Source organism: Pholcus phalangioides, unplaced genomic scaffold (assembly GCF_987345545.1).
Source record: "Pholcus phalangioides strain wild (caught in Gottingen) unplaced genomic scaffold, Ppha-v1.0 ptg000039l_1, whole genome shotgun sequence".
NCBI lineage: Eukaryota > Metazoa > Arthropoda > Arachnida > Araneae > Pholcidae > Pholcus > Pholcus phalangioides.
Genome location: NW_028301625.1, coordinates 22835032 through 22861667, shown reverse-complemented (window position 1 = coordinate 22861667; position 26636 = coordinate 22835032). Strand labels below are relative to the sequence as shown.

General features: G+C 37.2%; 1 protein-coding gene across 3 annotated transcripts in view; it reads left to right on the top strand.

The window, feature by feature from the left end:
* Positions 1-26636, top strand: part of LOC149065720 (uncharacterized) — a 79779-nt gene that overhangs the window by 43728 nt on the left and 9415 nt on the right. For all 3 annotated transcript variants that reach the window (XM_089253738.1, XM_089253737.1, XM_089253739.1), the window contains exons 15-18: positions 8620-8759; positions 8916-9030; positions 16316-16393; positions 21714-21827. In XM_089253738.1, the coding sequence (XP_089109864.1) occupies positions 8620-8759; positions 8916-9030; positions 16316-16393; positions 21714-21827 (447 nt within the window). The remainder of the gene's footprint in view (positions 1-8619; positions 8760-8915; positions 9031-16315; positions 16394-21713; positions 21828-26636) is intronic.

Here is a 26636-nt window from a genome sequence, read left to right as displayed (position 1 = left end):
ATAGGATGGTCTATGAGTTATTAATATGCTGTCAGTCAACTGCTTTGACAAGGAGGCACCAGTATTGTTTGTTAAGGGGCAATTCCAGGTTGTGATGTCGCAGGGAGGTTTTCTGTATTAGTTTTATAGATTGTTAATGAATGGAATTGCTTGCCTTTGGGGTCATCATTCTAACAATTGATAAATTTAAAAAGAAGTGTCATAGACATAATGGGATAATTCTAGAATCTATCCATACTTAGATAAGGCAACCATAATCTTTTTATGGGTGGTATATTACATATTTTTTGGTTATATATGCTTTTATATTGGGTTCCTGTATTTTGGTTATTTGATATCCTCATTTTTATGGGCATTTTTCCTGTTGTGGCCTTAGGATTATCTTTTAAATACAAATTTAAATTTAATTAACCCATAAATTAATTATAATCTACTCCAATTTAAATTGTGTGTGTCTGATGACTGTAAACGCTGATGTTTAATTTTCAGGGATGGTATTGCTGTGCCATTAGCAATTTCCTGCTACATACTGCACCATAACGTTGATTTTCCGAGAAAATTTGGCACTTCTGCGCCAATCAGGGTTCTGTAAAATTTTTCTCTTCAACTTTTGCTTTCGATGACATCATTTGAGTCATGCGGTGACGTCAACCTCGGCATTGCTACTGTAACTTATAGAAAACCTTTGTGTATGTTCCGGTTTTTTGTAGAATTCATCAAGATAACCGGTTCTGTCAAGGTTTTCTGCATTTGGGTGTGAACATAGTGCATCCGTATTTCAGATTCCGAAAACCTGCGTCTTCGATTGATTAAAAAATCAAATTTCAAGCTGAAAAGTTCGGGTTTTTAACCAATCGGAGATGACGTGGGTTTTCAGAATCTGAAATGCAGACGCATTATGCTTGAGGGAGTATGACGTCAGCGGTCTTCGCCTTAGCAGTGATGAAAACATCGTCCGCAACATCATTCGTTGGAAGATCACGTGACTCAGTGAAAGTAATGAAAGAGATAATTTACCATTGATGAAAGAGAATTCCAGAATTAATGAAAGAAAATTTCTAGTTTTAATGAAAGAGATAATAATAATTTTATTTGCTTATGGGGCCAGACCCATGCAAGGATGGCATACAAAAAATAAAATATACAAGTAATAAATTACAAATCATTAGAATAACAGTCGTAGGACATAGAACACACACACACACACACACACACACACACACACATACACTTCAATTTAAAAAATTCAGGAACTTCACAATATCATTAAAAAAATAAAACAGTTTTTCAATTTGATGTTCAGAGAGGTGCGAAATTTTAAAAATTAGGTTTTGTCTGGTTGGATTACGGAAAATACATGATTTTAACAAGACAGCTCTCTGCAAATTAAACAATGGGCATTCAAAAATATGAAATGACTAAAGTTATAGTTACAGCTAGGGCAATTCTCGCCAGGACTAAGTATGACACATCCGCTTGGAACACATAAAAAACCACTATCCATCCTAATCTGAAAAATCAAGCATTCCAGGATATGGGTATATTAAAAAACAGATAATTTTCTGGTGTAATGCTGAAAAATGTTTCATTGTAGTGAGCGTATCTAGTTGATCTCAAAATTGATGAAAGATCGTTCTGAATTGTTAGGTCTATGTATCTCTTGTAACAATGGTAGGGAAATATTTTCTGAGAGTGAGAGTCGAGTGATTAAGGTTGTTTCTTTTGAAAAAACTGATTCAAAGTGATTGAACCCCATTCATCTACCGTGATATCGGCACCAGGGGCTCTTTTTTTCCGAAAGACATTTATAGAACCCCAAAAGTCCTTGCCATTAGAGAAAGATATTTTATCTCTAAATTTTTGGAAAAAAGCAGTTTTTTTAAGTTTACAAATATTATTATAGTATTTTTTAGCCCCAGAAAGAGCCTGAAAGTTCTAGCTCTAGCGGAAATTGCGAGTATCTTTCCGAAGTGCACGCTTAGCCAGGACACAATCTTCGTCAAACCACTTTGCTCTCCGGAAATTGGGCGATCGACTCTTTTTGACAATTAAATCACACTTCGATGCAACGTCATTGAAAATTTTTACCAGATTATCGTACAAGTGATTACTCGTGCTCTCAAGTTCAGACAGATTAATCCAGTCCGAGCTCAGATAAGATTTGAATTGAGGTGCCCTCTCAGGGGCCCAACAATATTTTTTGGAGAACATCTCCGGGAATTGAGGAGCCATAACATTTTCACACTGTAAAAAGTTCACCTGTAATGGGAAATGATCTGATTCAGTCCAATCTAGTACTTTAAAATCATTTTCTGATTGTGCAAATTCCTCTGTTGAGAATACATAATCCATTATGCTTGATCCATTTACGGACGAGTACGTAAATTTGCCTTTTCTATCCCATGAAAATTACCGTTAAAAAGTAGCCAATTATTTTGAATACAGCTATTAATTAAAATTTTTCTGAGTTTGTTAATTTCTCCGTCCAAGCTTTGGCGGCTGTATGGATGATTTCTGGTTGAGCACTAAGATATCTGAGATCCGCAACGTGCGTTAAGATCACCACCCACCAAGAAATTTGAACCCAAATATGAAAGATTTTCACAAAATATCAATGACTCAGGAAGTGAATTATTGTTTGAGCTGTATGGTGGTATATATAGTAAACCTATCACCAACTGGCCACGATTGAGCAAGAGAGGGGTGTTATTTTAACAAATAATTTTAATTTTACAAATATTAAAAATTCATTTTTAAATAAAATCCGAGGGGTTCCTAAATCTTTTTTTATAGCCTTTAAAAGGCCTCTGTAGGGTCGGCCGTATCGCGCCTTCGCACCATCTACCGTACTCATATCGCATGTGTACTAAACATTGTCTATCCGTAGAGGAGTATCCGTTTTGAGGTGAACATTCTTTCCATGTTGTATGGCAGTTCTCATTGCGTCAATGAGATGGTGACGAATCACTCTCGTGTTGAAACAGTAATCCTTGGTGACGGACACTTCCTGAGCACTGTTGGCACCTGGAGATTGGTTTTTCCGCACTTCACAAAATCTTTGAAGAATACGATTTTTATCCTCACGACATGTCAACTTCACAATAAGTGGGATGCAGGTTCCTTGGCCTCCACAAGATGGGAGGGATGTGCAGTGTCAATCAAGACTGATTTGAAATTATTGATCAACAAATCCTTTTCGATATAGTCTCTGAATGCTGCAATACATTGATCGGAAGAACTATTTGATTGAATGTTTAGGCCATGTAAGATTAGATTATTTTTCCGGGAGTAGTTTTCAACAGCATTGAAGCGGTTTTTTAGCTCATAAACTTCAGATTTTAAAACATCCCAATCCTCCCTCAACTTTTGTCTATCTTGAGCAGCAGTGGCGAGTTTTCCGTTTATTTCTAGCAAACATGTTTCAAATCGGTCTACTTTATTACTCATATGGCGGATCGCCGCTCCGTTTTGTTGAACAAGAGATTTTAGTTCGAGCAGCAGTTGAGGAGTGTTGAAATCCACAGTAGCTGCTTGATTTCTGGATTTGGTTGGAGTTTGTGATAATCCTTTAGACACTTATTCTGGAGATCGGATTCAAACTGTGATCGGACCAAGTTTTTTTCGAGGTTTAAAAATTGAGGCCAGTGGTGTTTCGGCTTCCGACAGAGCATCCTCCCCAACACTGTCCGTTAATTTCAACTGTTTTTCTTGCGGGGGCACGGAAAGGGGTCCAGGATTTTGTTCCACACCTGCTCTTATCAATAAGATTTTGACCAGCCAGGTGCTCAAAAAAACCATCCAAAACGTTAGCAGTATGGGGCCCCCTCCATGCAGACGCCGCCAAGTAGTGCTATCGAACTTCAATCTCCAGCATGATGAGAGCAGTGAAGCCTCGTAAATTTGCGTATTCTGGGGCATATCCCGCCCTATGTGTGACATACTTGGAACAAGCTTAACATGATTGGCAAAACAGGTAAAAAAAACAGTAATAAAATCGAATAAAAACTTCGCAAAGATATATCACGGTGCACAAAAAATGTGTGTGCAGCCATGATGGTGCCGGTGTGGCCCTGAAAGAGAAATTTAGTTCCAAAATAAATGAAAGTTATAATTGCAGCATTAATTAAAGATAATTCCGTAATTAATGAAAGGTAATTTCAGCATTAATAAAAGAAATAATTTCAGCATTAATGAAAGAAATAATAATAAAAGAAATAATTTTAGCATTAGTGAAAGAAATAATTAATAAAAGAAATAATTCTAGAATTAGTGAGAAAGAATTCCAGAATTAATGAAAGATAATTCAGCATTGATTCAGAAGTAAGGAGTCCAGATCAGACTCATCTCGACTGCATCAAATCCAGGAAGTCCTCTCAGATGAAAGTGTTTTGATGAAAGCTTTGTTTCTGAAAGAAGCATCAGAACTTTTCAATAGCTTTTTGACATTATTTCAAAAGAGAAGCCTCTCATACACATTTTGTATGATGAGCTAGGAGCTCTTGTTAGAAAAATTATGGCATGTTTCCTGAAATCTGAACATATTCAAAATGTTAGAATTTTGAATTCTGAACTTCAGAATGTAGCTAGAAAGTAGTGAGAACTGAAGGAAAAATGTGGTTGTTGGTGCTGAAATAGAATCCAATCTGCTGAGCTGGGAGATGTTCTCAAGAAAAAATTTCTATTGGGTGCTAGATCGTCAAGCACTTGCTCAAAGTTTTACCTTTTGAGAACACCATGTTTAAAAAATGAAGTGTTTGCATCCCGTTTTCCGACTGGAAAACTCATTATCATGTATTAAGTACATTGTTTCAAAGCTACCGCAAGTTTGTCCTTCAGATACCCCTGTTCTATTGGATGAACGGATTTCTCTGCAGTGTGAAGATATACAGGTGAGTTATCAAAGGTTAGATAAGTATTGGGGATCTATATTTGATCTGGAAAACTTGGATGGAAGTGCAAAGTTCAAAATTTTGCTTTTGCTCCTCAAAGTCTCATTATTTATTATGTGTTGCCCACATGGAAATGCAGGCTGCAAGAGGGGCTTTAGTGTAAACAAACATTTCCTGCAACATAGATCAAATATAACAATCTTACATCAATCTCCTTCAAAGAGTCCTCTTGAGCTGCCACACACTTCTCTAAACAGTTCTGCCACTGTTGGACGCAGTGCTGGAATGTCTCTTTTGAGATGATGGACCATCGCATTCTGCATGATGTCTTCTTGATGTCTTAGACTGGAGTCGTGTTCAGTTTGAAAGAAAGTCTATCACCATGGGCAATTTACTACCAAGTGAATCGTGCCGGAAGTGAGTGTAACTAAGTCTGAGTGCATGTGTAGTGTTTCTGATTTTTCAGTGCTGCCATCTATATTTCAGAAGTGAAGCATAATGCAGACCAGCCAATTTTCCAGATTTAGGACGGAGAATCCAGATTTTTAGCCCTTTTTCCAACTCTCTGGATTTTAGCAAAGAATTAGATTTGGAAAAAATTTTTAGATAGAAATTTTTTAGATTTTCCCTGAGTTTTCACAATGTCATGGCATTAGTGACTACTGTTGCTGTAGGGGAAAACACTGTAGTTTGCGGAACCTACCTACTTGGTTGAAGATGTTGCTTCCATCGAGTAGCCATAAAAAAATGTCTTGGTGATTGCATTTAAGCAAGCTGGCAACAACGTGACTGTTTACTTAGCATTTATCAGAGGATGGTCTTAGTTGACATCCCTATATAACTTATTGTATTCTATTAACAATCATGCGACAAACACAATAACAGATTGATTGTACACCACATGATATGTGATACCACCAGAGCTCTACTTCATCAGCAGCCTTATACAGGGTCTTTAAAATTCACTTTCCACTTTGAAATGGCCATAAAAGGAAAACCACTGGAGAAAATGTTATGAAACTTGGTAATACACTGCTGGCCACCGTAAATGCAACACCCTGAAGGAAGCATGCAAATAATATGAAATTTACAACATGCATTAGCGGAGGTGAGATATGCAAATGATTAGAATTTCAGCGCAGACGCACATCACGCGCGCCTGTGGCGCCACTTCAAAGCGCTATTTAAGACTTGGAGATTTCGACGATTTGAAGTACGGCAATTGTGTTTTTCTTGTGGTTTTTTCAAAAAAAACGATCAATTACGCCTCGTAGAAAACAGCGATCATCTTTTGATCAAGTATCCTAGTTCGACAGAGGAAGGATAGTGGCCTACCGAGATTGTGGATTATCTTTCAGGGAAATCGGTAGTCGTGTTGGACGAAACCAAACAACTGTAATGCGGATATGTGATCGTTGGATGCAGGAGGGTACGACGGACCGACGTGTTCGATCGCATCCACCTCAGTGCACCACTTCACGTGATGACAGGCGTATGGCAGTGACGGATCGCTCAGCCACATCACGAACCATAGCACAGCACATTCAGTCGGTACTGCATCATCCAGTGTCTGCACGTACCATTCGACGCCGTTTACAGCAGAGTGGTCTGTCCGCAAGACGTCCATTGCTTCGTCTACCCTTGACGCAGAACCACAGACGTATTGGATATCACTCTCGCACTCCTCTAGTACGCATTGCCGGTACTTTAAAAAGCCAGCGCTACATCTCCGAGGTGTTGGAGCCAGTTGCCCTTCCTTACCTTCAGGGCTTGCCCACAGCCATATTTCAACAGGATAATGCGCGACCACACGTGGCACGCATTGTCCAAAGGTTCTTCGTCAATCGCCAGATTGAATTGCTTCCCTGGCCAGCTCGCTCTCCGGATCTTTCGCCGATAGAAAACATGCGGTCCATGGTTGCTCAACGATTGACCCAGATTACATCCCCAGCTGCCACACCAGATCAACTTTGGGAACGCGTGGAAGCTGCTTGGTCTGCTGTACCCCAAGAACACATCCAAAGTCTCTTTGAATCAATGCTGAGGCGTGTGGCAGCGGTGATCTCCAACAATGGCGGCTACTCTGGCTACTGATTTTGGCAGGAACCACACTTCACAGAAGTCTATAAATTTAATCATTTGATGTTTGGTCAACATGTTATCTACAAAATAAATATTGTTGCGATATCTCTTGTCTTTCTTGGTGTTGCAATTTGGGTGGCCAGCAGTGTAGTTTACATGTCATGGGATTTAATTTTCCGCAAAAAAAAAAAAATCAAAAACTTGCTGCCAGTGGGGAATGGCACTGTACACAATATTGTTAAATGAAATAACACATGAAGACATCAGTTTAAAATGTGTTTAATCATTTCTAAAATGTGTTATAAAGCATGTTCAATGTGGCATCCAGCATTTTCTGATAGCAAATTAAATCGCATTACTGTGTTCTCAACAGTAGCTCTTAGCAAATAAGGAGGAATGTTAGACATGTCGGTGTATCACGTTTTTCAGTTCCACCAAATTGTTTATATTGCCGCTGTTTATGGTGTTAGGGGCTGGGTTTAGGGCCCTACTCGCGGGAATCTCCAGATTTCTGGATTCCAAAAGTTGGCACATCTCATAATGATAGAATATTTGGTTTCTACATTGTAGGCCTGTTGCTCTCTGTGGCAAGACTTTTTAACAAGCAGATCGACTCACATCCGCACCTCAAAGTTGAGAACCACAGAAAACCAATTTCAGCCAACCACCACTGTGGCAACAGTGTGGGTCGAACACGGGTTTTCACGATGTGAGTCTGTCACTATGACCACTCAACCACATTATGACCACAGCAGTAATGTCTTAGACTGAAATCTGACTCTTTTCAGGTGTATTTTCAGCTTGTGGAACAGCCAGAAGCGTTATGAAGTCATGTAGGGAGAGAGTGACTGCAGTTTCTGCAGGCAGGAAAAAATTCAAGCATGGGCATTAAGATTGCCTACATGCATGCACAAAAATCACCTCCCTAGCTTCATTGGTTTATGCAAGGAAAATTATGGTCGGGTCTTTTTCAGACAAACTTTGTATGTGAATTATTTGGTTCAGGAGATATTCCAAGCTTATTTTAAATGACCGTGCGGTTGAATTATCAATGTTTAGCCTCTGCAATTGCCCCAGTTTCGATCTAGTTAATTTCCACTTAGACATTTATTTTGTCCCCATCAATGGTGGACAGCTAGTGGTTCATGCAGGTTAAAATTGTCCATTTCAAATTTCGTCAAACCACTTTTTAACTCTGCATAAGAATGAAATTTGAATTGAAAGTCCTGAATAATTTATGCTACAGTTTCCAATGCTCATTCTTTTTGCAAACTTCCATAAAAAGTAATAAGTGGAAGTAATTTAATTTTTCATCCTTTAATCATTTAAAATGTTTTCCAAATCTAAAGTCATCTTGTTTTAATATGATCTGGTGTTTAATTGAACAGTATTATTCAGTGTTATTGCTTCTCTTTATCAGTATAAAATTTGTTGATTGAATGAATTAATGTCATGCCATGATGTTTTAACATCTTTTGAAGTCATCAACTTCAAATGTCATCCAAAACCTCTTCAAATTCCAATCAAATATATTTTCCATATAGTGTCTGGCTAACTTTATTTTTTTTTATGATGTATCAAATTCAAAGTAACATGTATCTTGAATTTCATGATACAATCAAATCATGATATTTTTTCAAATTTTCAGCTTACAATAACAGGTTATTCAATGAAAAAAAACAAAGTTCAATGGACACTGTGCCTCATGTGTTTCACCATTCATCTCAAAACACCATTTCAGGCTACTGTAAAGAATTCAATGACTATTCTTCTGATATGAATTCTAGAGTGAGTGAATTAATTATAACAGTCATTCTAAGGCTTAGTTTTGATATGCTAGCTTAAATTCACTCAAACAAGAGTTCTTTGAACATTTTATGATGAATGCAGTGCATTAAAGGCATAAGTAAGACTGAAAATATGCAATAATTATCACCATTTCAGCTGAAAGCGCTCCTCCAAATGAAAGAGCTTGAAGAATATCAAGATACATTCCAAGGAATGTTTCCTAACGTTGCTTGTGGTACTCAAAATTTACAGAAAGGTCATTTGCCAAATGGTAATTTTTTGTTTAAAAGTTAATATACATCAGATTTGAAAGCTCATTTATGTATTCAGATTATTGGTTGATTTATTTTTTTCATGTGGTTTACCTGAATAAATGGTGTCTGGGAGGTGTAAAAGGACAGGGTGAGGTAGAGTTTTTTACTCCCAGACCAGTTAGAAGGAAATGTTGGATGATCAGCAAAAATGATAAGAGTAAAACTAGGAACTTGCAATACTGATTTGTAATGCTAATTGAGAATCCATCCATCATGGAGCAAATTAAAATGTGTTCTAATAAATGCTAGTTTGGGAAATAAAGACTTTGGAAACTATGATTGCTGTGGAGGACCCACATCTTATAGCCATTACTGAAATTTGGGCAAACAATGGGGAGAAATCTTTTTGCAGATATCTGGATAGTATATTTTTTCAGAAATAGGGCAGGTAGCAGGGGGGGGGGGAAGAGGAAGTATTGATATGGTAAATCACGCTTGCATGCTAGAGAGTAGCATACAGATTAGTGACATTAAAATTACATGGATGGAACTTGAAAACAAAAAGCACTGTAATATTGTTGGGGTATGTTATAACGTCCCCCCCCCCCCAAATAGGGATCCTAATTACATTTCCAAACTACATAATGAAATTTCCTTATATGTGTAAGAGGGTTGTAATTTTAAGGGACTTAATCATCTGGTTATTGATTGGGAGGATCTTTTGGCTGGAGATCAATACAAGATTTTCTTAATATAGAGTTCTTGATAATTTTTTGTATCAACAGGTTTCAGAATCTACCTGGGGTACCTCTATTTTGTATTTGATTCTTAGTAATTATGACAATCTTATTAAAAATGTTGTGGTGAGTGGGGGAGAGATTTCCTTCTAGTGATCATTGTGTTAGCTTTGTCTGTAACTTTTGTTTGGGTAAAGCGGATAACAAAAGAATGGTTTCTTGTTTTCGTAAAATCAACTTTGGACTATTAAGAGAAACATTTTATATAGGATACTTTCAAAGACCAGTTAGAATCAGTTGGAGTGCCAATTGTGAGTTTTCAGAGAAACTTCCCTCTGTTTTGAGTGACTTCATACCTTTTGTTTGTAAAAGAATGTTTTGTTCATCACACCCCCACCTCTGGTTCACTGTTATTGCTCTTAATCTTTATCTTGAAAAGAAAAGGGCATTTAGACAATTGGTGAATGGAAGCCTAGATTTAGCTGCATATAGTAATAAAAGAAGAAAGTTGAAAGTGATTATAAAGATAGCAAGAAAGAAGTTGAATGTAGATTAGCAGATAATATTGGTACTGATTCAAAACAATTTTTCAGGTATGTTAATAATGGAGGCAAGATATCTATCGGTCCACTATCCATTGCAGGATCTTGGGTAGACGGCAACAAAAACGTGTAGGGCAGGGGTTTCTAATGTAAAACTTTTCAGAGAACCCTTGATGATAATGAGGCTATTTTACGAAACTCAAATTTTTTGAATATTTATCCAAAAAAGAGTAGTCCCCCTTCTGCCATCTCAACAGTATCGTAGTTCCAGGGCAAAATGAAAAAGGGCTTATGCACCTTTTCTTTTATTTACATATTTGTCATAAATCATTGTGCTAGATGTTATGAAAGCACCTGTGTTAACGAGGTCCCTCTGCCATGCCCAGGTGGGACTTGTGTGAAGGCCTTGGATGTCCCATGAAGTACACATAAATTCTGCAATTCAAGAATCCTCACTTCTAGTGGATAAAAAATTTCCATTAAGACCATCGTTTTTGATACTTGCAATTTTCTGATAATGGCATTCATAAACTTCTGGCTTGGAAATTTGATGTGAAAAAATGTAATGTTACTGTTTATAAATTATTTAGTAGTTTGATTGTTTTTAAACAACACTATCTCGTTAAAAATTCAAAATTAAGAATAGCATTACAAGTATTTAGTAACAAGGAAGTGTGTGTTCTTTAAAGGCTCTCCGGGTTTTGGGATTTTTGAGGGTACCATGGTGTTTGGTAGTGTGGAACACCAAGAAAGCTGTCACAGAACCCCAGTTGGAAACCCATGGTGTAGGGTATTTAATGATTTTTTCTTGTCAGTTTCTAACAAAGAGGGTGATGTGTCAAGTTGGGGTGAACCTTGGATTGATAAAGAACTCAATGAAATTCAAGTTGAAGATGAAGTCGTACAGCTTCTTGAGAATTTATCTGCTAGCAAAGCATGAGGACCGGAAGATATTTACCCCAGGGTCCTTGGGAATCTGCTAATCAACTGTTATTGGCAGTTGCATAGATTTACAGGAGTAGTGTTGCTGAGGGTATTGTCCCGAAGGATTGGAAACTTGCTAATATATTCCCTAACTTTAAAAAGGGTAGTAGGGAAACCATCACCCGGTGAGTTTGGCAAACTCCCTCTCTAAAATACTGGAAATTATTGTTAAAAGGCCACTGGGGTGAAGTGGATGGTGGATAATGTTTTGGTGGAAAATTCGGCATGGGCTCAAGAAGGGCAAGTCATGTGTAACCAACCTCCTTTGCTTCTATAATCTTGTGAGTAGGGCTAAAAATGTCATTATCTTGATTTCCTAAAAGGCATTCAATCGGGTCGAATGTGGTAAACTCTAAGCATTTTTACAAGATATTGGCATTAGGGGGCAACTTGGTTAATTAGATAGAATCATTGTTGCAGGATAGGTTGCAGCAGGTTATGGTCAATGAAGAGCTTTCTGATTGGACAGGTGTCACAAGCAGAGTCCCTCAAGGAAGTGTCCTTGGTCCCATGCTCTTTTCACTTTTTATCGATAAAATCGATCAGGGTATTGATGGGATTGTTATCAAATTTGCAAATGACATTGAATTAATGGGAATCAAAGAAGTAGGCAGTTGGTCCAGACCGACATGAATAGGATTGCAGTATGGGCAAATGAATGGAACAGGACTTTCAGTATAGACAAGTGCATGGTTGCTCATTTTGGTTCAAACATTTTTCACATTTCTCACATTTCATGTAAAAGCTAAATGGTAAAACTATTTCGGAAGCATATATATCTAGAATCACTTATTTGAGAATTCTCTTTGATGAGCAGCTTAGGTATTCTGAACATTGTTCCATGTTGGTCAAAAATAATTCATTCAAACTGAGCACAACTCTGGTCTATTGCCCAGTCAAAAAAGCAAATAGAATGCTCAGCTTGATTCTTAAAAAGGTCTTGCGTTCTAGAGCCATCCTTCCGTTTTTCTCAGGCTATCCAATTTTGGATACCCTATCTTCAGAAGAAGAGCCACTAGAGTACTAATAGGCATGCAAGGCTTGGGTTATGGGAAGAAACATCATTCACTGAGTGTTTCTTTGGAATAACATAGGCGTCATAGAGATATGATTGAAGTATTTAAGATTTTCCATGGAATTGATATGAGTAGTCATGAAATATTTTTACACTGTCATTTAACTGCTTTGTCTTAGGTTCACCAGTTTCAGTTGGTTAGGGATATTTTTAGATTGTTGTGTTGCAGGGAGCTTTTTCCAACAAAGCTTTAAATGAATGGCATAGCTCACCTTCTGGTGTCGTAGATTCTCCCATGATAAAATAAATATGATAAACTGGATGGGGTAATCTCAAGAAGCTATCCATATTTAATGAATGACAACCATATTTTTTTATGGGCAGATAATTTAGTTGTTTACTTTTTCTAGATTAATGATACTGGGTAGCTGTATATAGGCTATGGCAATCATATTATGTGCTTTTTTCCCAGTTATTTCTTTTTGTTGTTTCATTATTTTTTCCAATCACCTTGTTGGGCGATTTGCCTGTTGTGACTTCTGATTTCGTATTTGTATTGAATATTTTGTCTTGGTCAGTTTTGTTTGGGCGTGATAGCTCAGGTCGCTAAGATACTCGCCTAAAGTACCAAAGAATGTTTAGAGGTGTCGAGAGTTCGATACCTGGTTCGTCCTTGTCAGAAAACTTTCCTGACATGGGTACAGCAGAAACGGGGACATGACCACAAAAAATTGCTACTGCAGGGAGTCCCCCATGAAGGGGTTAGCGCACCAACCTTTCTGAATATAAAAACAAAGTCTGCCGTTCGGAATTGGCAATAATTTGTAGGTCCTAGTCTAATTAGTCCTTGTGTGCAGAAAATGACCGTGGTGCGTCAAAAATGATTCATGATCAATTTTGTTTACAAAGCTCTCCCTGCCCTCTTCTTAACCTTTTCAGTTTTGAAATCATATTAACAATAGTTTTGATAACATGATCTGGTTTTAGACAGGTTTGATTCCATTAAAAAAACCTCTGTAAATTTTTGTTCCTAGTGCTTTAATATTACCCATACTTGAAGCATTTGTGACGAAAAATTTTAATGTTAAAAGTAATGTAAATGTTTTATAGTTTTGTAAATATTGTGTAAATTGAAATGTTCAAAACTTTTACGAAAGTGAATAAATCATTTTATATATTTCAGTTAGTTATTGGAGACGGCATTATAAGTGAAATTAAACTAAAATCTCATTATTAAAGTTTTTGTTTTTAATTTAGTTTTTGACCATATTCAAAAATAGATTTTATTAGCATTTAATTTTATTTGTGCAAGTGAAAGTTTGATTTTCATAAATTTAAAATACATTGATGCTAAATCATGTGCTATAATACTTAATTAGAACAAGTGTGCTTGGTTTCATTCTTAAAAAGGTCTTTTCACGTCCTCCTAAAGTGATCTTTTCACTTTTTCCAGGGTTTAGTTCATTCTGTCCTGGATTAAGCATGTTCTCACATGTCATAGCTGCCAAGTCTCCCGAATTTTTCGGGAATCTCCCGAATTTTAGCTTCATCGCTCGACCTCCCGAAAAGTTCTTAAATCTCCCGAATTTTTACGAAAATCACAAAAATCCCTAAAAATTTCCTACTTCATTAAAAAAAAACCCCGCTTATGAAAACAATCCCTAAGGAATTTCTTGTGGGGCATGAAGCAGGGCCGTCTCTGCATGAGGCCTCTTTTTTTCCCTTTCGAAATGATGTCACACGTCGTAAATGGGGAAATCCCCTTTTTAAGGAAGTTTTACAAACCCTCTGATGGTAACAAGAAAGTTCTTTGTCTTATCGTGCAGGGGAATGGCTTAGCAGCCAATAGTCCTGGATAATAATTAAAGATTATAGTGACGCTCATATGGTCAAAATTTCTTTTGTTGGAGTTACGTACGTGCGATATAACAAAGCATGAATACTGATAAGCAAAAATATATTTAATCAATTTTAAAGATACTTATTCTGATGAATTTCCTTTCATCAAACGTTCCAGAAGAGGGCCGACTTTTCCTTTTTGTACAAGTTGTGTTACGGACATAAAGATCGGGCATGGAAAGACTGCCATCATCACTCGTGAAATGAAAAAAAAAATCAAGCAAGTGTCACAAAAAATCGGTGCTCTTCAAAAATTGACGGTTCTTTCCTTCATCTTCCGATGATTTTGGGGTCATTCGCGCAGAATGTTTGTTCACAGCGTTTCTGATTGAACACAATATTTATTTTTACATCATTGAAGTTTTGGCCTCCAATTTCACTTGTTTTTCGCGTAGGAATTTTATTCCCAAGGGTTTAACTTCCATGTGTGTAAAATCCCTATTTTAATTTGACTTCAGTTTTTGAGTAGGGATTTTATTCCCTACGCTCTAACTTTTATGTTTGGAAAATCCCTATTTTAATTGGAAAAATCCCTATTGTATTTATTAGGGAGTGGTCTTAGCATAAAATACGGGTTTGCGCGAAAATCTCCCGAATTTTCATTTTCAAAAGTTGGCAGCTATGACATGTTCTTGTTGGCTCACAGGGCTTAGCTATAGAGACTTACTTCATTTTTCAAATATGTTTACATTGGAAGAGAACATAGGTGTTGGAGAGTGATAACATTGAATCAATCGAGTGCTTTGACAATGGGGCACCTGTATCCATTGGTAAGGGACAACTCTGGGTTGTGGTGTGGCAGGGAATTTTTCTGTAACAGGGTTATGACTAAGGCCGGTATTACACTATAAAAGTTTGATAAAAGTCCTATTATAAAACTTGAAAAATGCAGCCAATAAGGTCAACGGTTACATTTTCCAAAATGTAGTCAATAACCTTATTGGTTAGATTTTTCAAGTTTTATAAAAGGGATTTTATCAAACTTTTATAGTGTAATACTGGCCTAAGTAGAGTAACTTATTCTGGGGTGTCATGAATTCTACCAAAATTGTTTGAAAAGAAATACGATATTCATATTAGAATAAATCGAGAAGCTATCTATACCACATCTGTAAAAATCATGATTTTTATGGGCAGTGTATTATATTTTTACATAATTTTTAGTTTTTTTAATGATAATTGCTATTATTTTGGGTGGTGGTATTTTAGATATACAGGGTGTTTTTTTTAGAAAAGAATCACCCAATTTGAAATGTGTATATTATGAAAAATATTGAAAACTTAAGATTAATTCTATATTACATGACTAATCAAAGTTTTTTACAAACCAAATTAGAAGTGCTCAATATGCCCACCTTGCGATGCATGGTATATGTCTATATGGTAGTCCCAAATTTGTCCCAAACTTTTACGAGCATGTTTGCATCCACTGCGAGTGGATTTCTGTGGACTGCGTGCAAAACTCACTTCATTTGACATGCAGGGACAGCCAAAGGATTTCCCTTTCCACAGACAACCTGTGTCTTTGATATGTTTATACCATCGCCCAATGCGTTCGAGCAGTAGAAAGTTCAACACCAGGGTATTGTCGACAAAAAGCGTGATGAACAGTTGTTACAGACTCGCACTTCTCGAAGCTCAGAACACAAAACAATTTCTGTTGTGCAGTTGCCATCTTGCTAATCACTGAAGTGGCGGCTGAAGGAAGAGCGTCACCGCTACCTGTGGGCAACTGCGTGAAACTCAAGATTTTCCTCTTTCTACCTATGCATTATTTGATCAAAATGGATTAAAAGCTGAATATTTATTTTTTTAAATCAGATGATTCTTTTTGAAACACCCTGTATTTGACATCCATATATTTTACGGGTATCTTTTTCAGTTACCTTTTGGGCATTTTGCCTGTTTTGGTTATTGCATCTATATTACCTATAATGATGAAATTATCAAAATTCATATTATAATCTATTCCAATTGAGATTATGTACTTTCAAGTTCGTTAAAAGAAGAGAGAAACACTAGTAATTCACTGTGGAATCATTGAATAAAATGTTTCCATTAAATATTCAGTCTGTGTGGCATAAAATTTTTTCTATATGTGTAAACATTTATTTATTTATAACAGGCTCTTTGTGGAACTCTCCAGAAGAAGTATCCTGGCTCAATAATGATAACATCCTTAATTCAACACAAATTTCAGAAGGTAAATTTTGAAATCTATGCTGCAATTAAAATAATTATTTGAAGTACAATCAGATGCAGTTGTACTATCAAATGCAAAAAAGTGCTCGATGATGCTGATTTAAAGTTTTTGGGTGCATATTTGAGTATTTTTTAAATACTCTTTTTTGTAAGTTAAAGACTAATGTTTCAAGTCCACTTATAAAATTGAGCAATTAAAGTGTTCATTGAAAGCAAGCACATGATTATACAGAGTGAATCCAACCTATTCTCAAGCGAGAGGGGGTGATAGACGAGCCTAAGTGGATCATCATCCCACTAACCCTGTCCTATTACAAACTGTTTTTGAGTTATAGTGGATAATTGATTATGGGGGAAAAAGTGTGAAAAAAATCTGGATTTGTTAAGTTTCTGAGAGACCTACACACAAACCAAGCACGTATTTGGAAAAGCGCAGAAAAAATCCTACAAGGTCACTCTAATTTCCTTGAAATATTCTGGATTTAACGGCGAGCTACAAGCGCTGAAAGATAGGCAAAGTTCATAATCAAATTGTTGCCAAAATTTTTGATTGCCAATTCCGCAAACACCCTTCTAGCTACATTCGGTCAAATTTGCTAAAAACTTGACCATTCCAATAGCTTTCAAAAGAATCTAGAATAAACCAAATTGGTTATCTAGTTCAGGAGAAATTTAGTCGTTTGTTCACAATACATAGCTGAAATCTGTTTGTCAAAGCAATTTTAGTAGGTTTTGGTGATAATTCGATTGTATACTTGTAGACAGAGGTAGTCACCTTATAGGATTTTTTGTACAAAACTTGTTGCCAAAATCTGTAACCACCAATTCAGAATTTTTGTTGAATATCTACTTTTACAAATACTGATTTCAGTGATGTATTGTGAACAAAAGGCTAAATTTCTATTGAAATCACTTTTTATCGTCAAGCCTAAATGCATCATATAATGAGCCTAACTTCATATTCAAGAGGTTTTCTCGAGATGACTACATGTCTTGGATCTGACGATACTGCATGAATGAACTTTGCATTATTCGATATCGGCCTCTTACAAGGTTAGTGAAAAACTAGTGACGCCTCAGCATGACACCATCCTAGTTGAGGAGCGCAAATATTGGGTCCCTATATGTAAAATTCAGCAAAAAGATCTGGGATCGGACCCGTCATTTGGGGTGGTTGTGGCCGTCCCCCTGGCTTTTGCAAATACATTAAATTGAACAGGAGAAAACTTCTCCCTCATCACCAGAGCATCACAAACAACGGCACGTTTCAAAATACCACCCGTGAGGCTTTTGGGTAATAGGTCAGTCTTGGACTTTTCAGACCTGGGCATTAGTCTTTCGGAAGGAAAGGCTTTCACATTATCACATAATGAGGAATCGATCTCGTTTCCAAGAATTACTACAGACACAACACTATCATCTACTGATCTCGATACTCTGCATATGAACATAATCGGATGGTGAGGGAAAAAAGTCCTTCAAACTCTGAGTCTCTCAACATCAGAAATAGCCGTGCATAGGGAGATACTCATTTGTAAAATGATCCTGCCCTCACTCACAGCAGAGTACCTCTAATAATCTACTTAACCCAATACCTGCTATTAATGGTGGTGACGATGGTGACCATCCCGTTCCGCACTGGACAGGGGAGAAAAATCTACTAAGTCTTTGTGAAAAGGAATGATTTGGTTTCTAAGTGCACCACTAACGAGTCTGCTTGTATAAATAAGCAATCTCAAATCTGGAACTGATACAGTTGCGACATGTGAACACTAGAAACATTCAAAGTTATTGAGTGTAGTCCCCCTTACATCGGTTCTCATATGCAAATGCTACATCAAGATCTATCAAGGAGAAGGATTGCAAGGGCTCCAATACCCACGACGGAAGGACATCACATTTTTTAGATGCCACAACAAGCAAACAAGCGACATCTAGTGATAAAGTAACGTATAGTGAAGAAACAGCCAAACGCAAGTCCATGCAGTGAACGAAGTAACTCTTGGTTCCCTAGTCGTGGTGATGAATATACTGTCGTAGAATAATTGAGCCACAAACAAGTGACATTTAATGAATGAAGTAGTATACAATAACAAATCATTCATTAGGTTGAATGATACTCTCACCAGTAGTCGAAGGTCATTATCCAACAAACCTCAAAGCGAGAGTCACCGTGTTAGTAGAACTATGGCAAAAACCAAGCCATCAAAGAATCATTGATATTGTTATGATAGCGTAGACAAGGACAATGGCCTTAACTATCCCATAGTAAAGTCCCTGTCACCATAACCAAGAATATGTGAATTGTATCATGAATAACATTGCAATGCACACTGACTACGACCTATACAATAACATTAATGATCCTGCTTGCCTAAGTCATCACCAAGTTGAATATAATGGGCATCAATATCACTCAAATCTTGATCGAGCTAAGGCAGCAAGCTACCTACTCAAAGTAACAGCAAATGATCAAAATGTAGATGTTATGATACAAGAACCATGGGTTTGGTGCACGAAGCATGCCTATGAGCTAAAGGGTCTTCCAACAAGTTGGCCATGGTGGTTATCACATAATAGCAAAACGCAGCAGTTAGGAATAGCTGTATTTCCATGGGGCTTTGCTGGAAACCAAAGTAAATTCATTGGCAATCCAATTATATGTAGATGGAGAAGATCTTGTTCTGATGGGCTCATACTCATCCCCTTACAAGAACTTATATGAGGTCACATACAAGAAATGGAGGATATAATCATGAACTCGAAGCATAGAATTATTATATCTTCTGAATGGAACGGTCATAATAGCCTATAGGGTGATAACAATGAAAGAGATCAGATGATTCTAGATCTCATTCTGGCGAAGAATTTAATGTTGCTGAATGGCGATAATAAGGCACCCACATATGGCCACAGGGTGCTATGGATGGCCATACTTAACCCTGACTAACTCCCCAGTGTTGGCTTAAAATATAGAGTGGTGCGTAGGGAAGTAGATGAGAGTAGCCATTCTTATATCCATATGTCTATAAAAACGACAACTCTGACTATGACAAGAAATTATCTCGCCACTCAAAGAAGGCCCCAGAACTTTACAAGATATCTTAGAAATTTCATTTCAGCCCAAATAGCTAATATGAGAAGTTATATTTCACAAGACCTGGAGAAAGCAACGGATTCTGCATAACTGGGTGGTGGTTGAATGTTACTAGTTATTAGACAATAATCCATAACATTTATCACTTCTATAATATTGGCGTTTTACATACATTAAAATTAAAGTATGGAGGGAACAGACTGCCAATAACAATTTTATATTTTTCTATAGAACTCAAATTTCAACTGACACTTTAGAAAAAAAATAATCAGTGATATTCATCAAACTAACTTCATTAGGTAATCACATATATTCGCTCACAAGATTAATAAATTTTTCTATAGTTTCCAAACTTGCCAACTTAATTTGGGAGTTATGCATTGTTGCCTGTAAAAGTTATGAAATTCATCAAACTTCCAAGGCTATCGGCAATTATACATAATTACCAATTTATCACTTCTCCACAACTTGTATGAAGTGAGCCAAAGCTTTGCATTGTGGCTTTGTATTAATGAACTCTTATTCTGTTTAGTTTTTAACTGCTTGTTTTTTTTTTTTTTAAATCTAGTTTTAATATTTTTCAATTAAATTCAGAATCATTTGAAATTTAAAAAAAAAACTATGTAGAATCCTTTCAGTAAATTAACAATGGTGAGTTTTAGCATTTCTACACTCATATCCATAAATTAAGGATAATTCAGAATCACACGGAAATCTAAATCTAAAGTAAAAATTTCACCTGTAGAATTATCACACACATCTGCAAGAATGATATGCAAATTTCAGGAAGACACCAGATGATGCCGATAGTACGTCACAATGACGAGAGTGTAAGAGGGTGGCAAAGGAAGGAATGGTGGCAAAGAAGTGAAATTGTTCACAAGAGTTCTGTAAGGCGCTCAGTGCCATAAGCGAATAGTTATGACACAGAGGACGCATGTGGATGATTTGTTACGTGGTAGAATTATCGGCCGCCTGGAATGTGGGCGTACTCAGATGGAAATATCCGAGGAACTTGGAATTGCCCAAAGTGTCATCTCTAGGCTTTGGCAACGATTCCAAGATAACGGAAATGTCAGTAGACGTTACAGTACAGATCGCCCCCGAGTTACAACGCCGAATGAAGACCGGTATTTGGCAGTAACTGCCAAAAAAAGCAGACGGAGCACAGCATCCAACCTGTCTCATCAGCTATCTGCAGCCACGGGTACCACAGTTTCAAGGCAAACCGTGTACAGACGTTTGGGAGATATTGGTCTATATGCTCGCAGGCCTGTCAGATGGGTTCCGCTCACGGCAATTCACTGTCGGCAGCGATTAGCCTAGAGTAGAGAACATGCAATGTGGACATAGTCACAGTGGGCTTGTGTGATGTTTTTCGATGAGTCCAGGTTTAGCTTGCAGTCTGATTCACGTCGGACTTCATATGGAGAACGCCATGTACCCGTAACGGTGTACCAAGACAACATCATTGAACGACACCGTTACGGTGGTGCAGCATTGCTCGTTTGGGGTGGAATTATACTGGGTTCCAGAACAGATCTGCATGTTCAAACCGGAACCATGAAAGCCCAAATTTATCGGGGCATCATTCTGGAACAACATGTACGTTTGTTTAGGGGTGCCATGGGCGCAGAATTTGTGTTTATGGATGACAACGCCCGTCCTCACCGAGCAAACATCGTAAACGAATGCCTTTCATCTAAGAATATAACCCGTGTGGAATGGCCAGCATTGTCACCTGACTTGAATCTGATAGAGCATGTGTGGGACATGCTTGGCTGACGAGTTTCAGCCCGTCAACCACCTCCTATATGTATACCGGAACTTCGGAGAGCATTGCTTGCTGAGTGGAGTGATCTTCCCCAAGATCAGATCGATAATTTGATACTCAGCATGCCTAGGCGTTGTACGGACTGTATTTCATCGCATGGGAGACACACAATGTATTAACCATCATACCAACCATGTAATAGTAAGTTTTTGTAAAGGAGATACTTTTTACAATTGCTCCATGGAACAAAAATCATAGTTTTTATGAATGGTATCATACATACACCATCGTTTTTGTTCTTTATCTTTTGTTTAATAAATGGGCTTTATGAATAAGTAACGTTTGTTTTGTTTCTGAACCTTTATTTGCCAGAGCTGGCATTATCCTTAATTTATGGACATGAGTGTATTTATATTATTAGGGTCTATATTTCAAGTGTTTTCTTTATAGGCCAAAAAAATAATACACAGTTTATGATGAAAGCATTACAGCAACTCAAGATCGAAGAAAGTCTAAACGCATTCAATGGTCATTCATTGTATTCGTCGCCATTTACTTTGAGAGGTAATACTTATTAATTTACATCTGATAAAACGCGAGTATTAATTACTGATATAATGTTTATATTTGAATTTGATTTCATTTTGCTATGAAAATGTTTCATTGTAAAAGAGAAATAGTTTGAATGGGGGAAAAGACCAAATTTTATGAAATTCACGGGCTAATATGTGGAAATAGTTGAAAATTTTTCTATGCTTTGCAGGTGCATGTGTTTCATCCATGTTTTTTATCTACCTGACTGAATGTTTTCATAACGCTTTGGTTTTGTATTTATGTAATATTTTGTAAAATCAGTTTTGCTGTTACTTCTTTATCTAGTAATTTTAATATTAATCAATAACATTTACTGATATAGAAAGATCATAAATTTTTAGTAAGGGATACTTGACAGTTGAGGAATCAGCAAACCAACACTGGATAACATTTTAGGAGTGGACAGCTCTGCTATGCCTTTCAGAATGTCTTCTGAAAGTAGACATTCTGAAAACTGTAGAGCCTCGTCTAATTTGTTTATTTTGCATAAAAGAGTGGTGATAAAAAAATGAACATACATAGGATCTTTTAGAAATAAATAACGTTTTGGGTGAGATGATATACACAGGCAAACACATAACGTCAGTAAACCTAAAATACAAAGAGAACAACAGCTAGATGCATTTCGGAACTACATCAAGTTTCTTCTTCAGTGCCAAGAAAATAAAAAGATAGAAAAAAAAGCCAAATATACTCCATATAGGGGAAGTCATTCACTGTTCAAGACAGAGTCTAAATATAAAAAAGAAAGTGGTGGGATTTTATCATAGAGCAGATTATTCCTCCTTTAATAATTACATAAACAGCTAAATCAATTTTGTTATTTGAAAGAATGTTACTTGCTTTTTCAGTTTTCAATCACAGCTTAAATGCAGAGCGATTCTAAATTCATGGGACAAACTTCAAGAAGTGATAAGACATCTAAACACACACAAGTATTTCTGATCATAGAATGTGTCTTTGAATCACAATAGCAAAGGCGATGGAGGGTTTTTAATAAGTACACAACAGTACTTAAGTCAAAAAAAAATATATATAAATATCTTTCTCAGCCATCTCGTTGGGCATTTTGTCTGTTGTGACATTGTATTTATATATATTTTTTTATTTGCTGTGATACGTTGTATCAATCATTGACTGGTGCAGGGGGTTCCCTATGTGGTAGGCTTCCTCATGGTGCAACCTAGGTAATGCATAATTTATTTCCAGTCACAGAGCTCCCACTTTCCCTACTTTTTTTTTTTTACCAAATTTTATCAACAGAATTAGTTTAATTGAGAAACATGGGCGGAGATACGTGGGAGGGGGAGTCCCCCCCTAGCATCAAAGCAGGAGCCTACTGATCTAATGTATATGCATATATATGAATTGACATCATGCCCCCCCCCCCCAGACTTTTACGTCTATCTTTGCCTATGTTAAGGAAGGAATCATTGATATATTGCCAAATAATACAAATGTAGTAGATGGCAATTAATTTTACCAAAGCAGAAATGGTATTGTTTTTCAAGTTATTTGTGGCGGGGGGGGGGGTGTATGTGGACTATTTCATTTATTTTTCTTTTGCTTAGGTTGAAGGTTTAATAACTTCTGTCTGGATGGAAAAAATAATTTTGTGTTTACTATTTCACAGTCTTGGACTATTCATTGTACAGAAACATTCATCATTCAAAATTATGGTGTATATTTTGTGTATGTGTATGGTGAAAGAACAGTTTGTGCATAACAAAACCTTTGGATGCAACCCAATAGCATTCAATTGTCTTCTGTATTTTTAGGGCATACAGAGGCATAAACAATATTTACAATGCTCAGCAAAGAGCTAGAAATGAAAGTGCTTGATTTGTCAAAAACGATGACACTGGCATTGAACAGTAAAATGCAAATCTTATACAATAAATTACATTAAAAATAACTATCAAAACATTAATAATAACAAATCCCTTTTAAGAAAAGATGGACATTGCAGTAAAACCATTCGATTCACCTTCACTTATTTTCATCAAACCTTTTAATTTACAAATTTTGCACCGTTTTTATAGACATAGATATAAGAATGGCTACTCTGTCATCTACTCCCCTATGCACCACTCTATATTTTGTGCCAATACTGGGGAGTTAGTCAGGGTTAAGTCTGGCCATCCATAGCACCCTGTGGCCATATGTGGGTGTCTTATTATCGCCATTCAGCAACATTAAATTCTTCGCCAGAATGAGATCTAGAATCATCTGACGACCTTTCACTGTTATCATAACCCTATAGGCTATTATGAAAGTTCCATTCAGAAGATATAATAATTCTATGTTTCGAGTTCATGATTATATTCTTCATTTCTTGTATGTGGCCTCATATAAGTTCTTGTAAGGGGATGAGTATGAGCCCATCAGAACAAGATCTTCTCCATCCACATGTAATTGGATTGCCACTGAATTTTTACTTCGGTTTCCAGCAAAGCCCCATCGAAAGTGGTCTCGAAAGAGCATCATTCTTAAACTTACATGTCTTCATAATTTCATAATTTGCTGTGCATTGTCGAAGAAAATTGACAGACTGGACTGTGAAAGACTCCAAAAAAGAATGATATATATATATACACACACACACACACACACACACACACACACATTATGGAAATTTCATTTTTGTTGAAACTCTAACGAACTACAGCTAACTTTTGTCAAAATATGTATATTGGAGAAGAGACAGAGAAGAATTATCTGTGGTTGCTAGTATTTTAGCCAAAAATTGTTTTTGTGACCAAGTCATTTCTGTCATTTTGCTTTGGCTCGAGTCAATCTTACAGGATACTGAAATAGAGCTATGAATTTTTTGTTAAATTTAAAAAAAAATTTGAGGGATTTTTTATGTTGTCTAAAGGGGGTACCCCAACTGTCCTACTTTTACGTACTTTTTAAAATTTTTTGAGTGGAAGCCCTGCAAGTCATTACACCGCTTGTCGCAGCAAGGATCTATAGAGAGAGACAATCACCATTCTCAAGAGCTGAATAACATAGAGAAAAATTTGCTGTATCCCATATTTTGTGGAGCAATCAAACAAACCTATGCAATAAATTGCCTCCCATATTTCTCTGGATCAGTGCCTGGGTTATCATTCATTGGTGCAGCATGAGCTTGATGATCCACGCATGAATAAAAACAAACTTTAGTTTAAAAAAATGTTTGGTTTATATATTGGTGCACCTGCACCTTTTTGAATTGGTTTGGTTTTTATTGGTGTGAAGACCATCGCCAAACAGTATAAGGGGTACAGACTTGTGGTAAATTTTTTTACTCAGGTTGTACCATGAGGAAGCTTACCACATTATAACCTCCTGCACCCTCAAATGATTGATAGTACATATCGTGGCAAATATGTTGGAAATATGGATATTTTTTAAGGGAAATATGGTTGTGCACTCCCTAAAAACTATTTTTTACCATGTTTGCTATATTGCAATGTATTCAAGTGCATATTCTGACCAAAAATGCTTGTTTAGGTGTCTTGTACAGGGTGATTTAGAAAAGATGGGGAAAACTTTGAGATGATAGTACATACCAATACAAACAATTTTCATCAAAGAATGCATGGTCTAACATTAAATGCAAACGCACTAGTGTGTTTCGAAACAGCCGCTCCGCAAACGTTAAAACAGCATTCCTGTTGAAATTTATCAGGAGAAAAAGAATACCATGCATGCAAAAGTAACCTGGGGAAGAAGAAACCATATGCAAATCTGCATCACAGTGAATAAAGGGTGTGGATGCCAGCCCTGTGAAGTTATTCCAGCGTACAACCGTTCTAACAGTTATAATGTACAGGATAGTGGCGCACTTTAGTAATACTGAAAAAGCAGACGTGCATTTCATTTATGGAGCTGCAAATGGAAGTACCACAGAGGCAGCACGAATGTATGGGGAGCATTTTCCTCACAGGCGGTTGCCCAATCCAAAAACATTTGCGCACTTGCATCGCCAGCTATGCGAAACAGGATCCTTTCTTGGTCTGATGCAGGTCGTACAAGTACTGGCAGAACAGCAGGTGTGGAAGACAAGATTTTGGAAATGGTTGCAGATCAGCCAACTACAAGCGCACGAGCTGTGGGCTGTAGCCTTGGTTTGCCACAATCCATGACATGGTGGGTGCTGAAGGTTGAGAGGTTGCACCCATACCATTTTCAATGTGTCCAAGCATTGAATGAAGAAAATTATGCTTGTTGTGTAGACTTCGTCCGCTGGCTCCTACAGCAGAGTGCAGCACGCCCAGATTTTGTGGCAACTGTTTTTTCTTGCACTTTTGTACAAGATGTACATTTAATAGCCACAATAAACATGTCTGGGTGTCTGTAAATCCACATGCGCATCAGAGACTCTTATCCATCAATGTTTGGGCAGGAATCATCGGCGACCACCTAATAGGACCCTCTGTTGCAACACCTTGATGAGGGCAAATACCGGATGTTTCTCCAAGAGGTGCTGCCAGACCTGCTCTAGGATGTTCCCCGGCAGCGTATGTGGTTCCAGCATGATGGAGCTCTAGCCCATTTGGTGAGAGGTACGCACTACCTGGTCATCACTTTTCCAAACCAATGGATCGGGTGAGGCGGTCCTGTAGCTTGGCCACTACGATCGCCCGATCTGTCGTGTCCAGATTTATTTTTGTGGGGGACAGCTGAAAAGTCTGGTGTACGAGACTCCTCTTGCCTGTGAAAGAGGACCTAATCGCAAGACTTTTGGCTGCTGCTGGGGAGGTTTGCGATATGACTGGAATATTTCAGAGC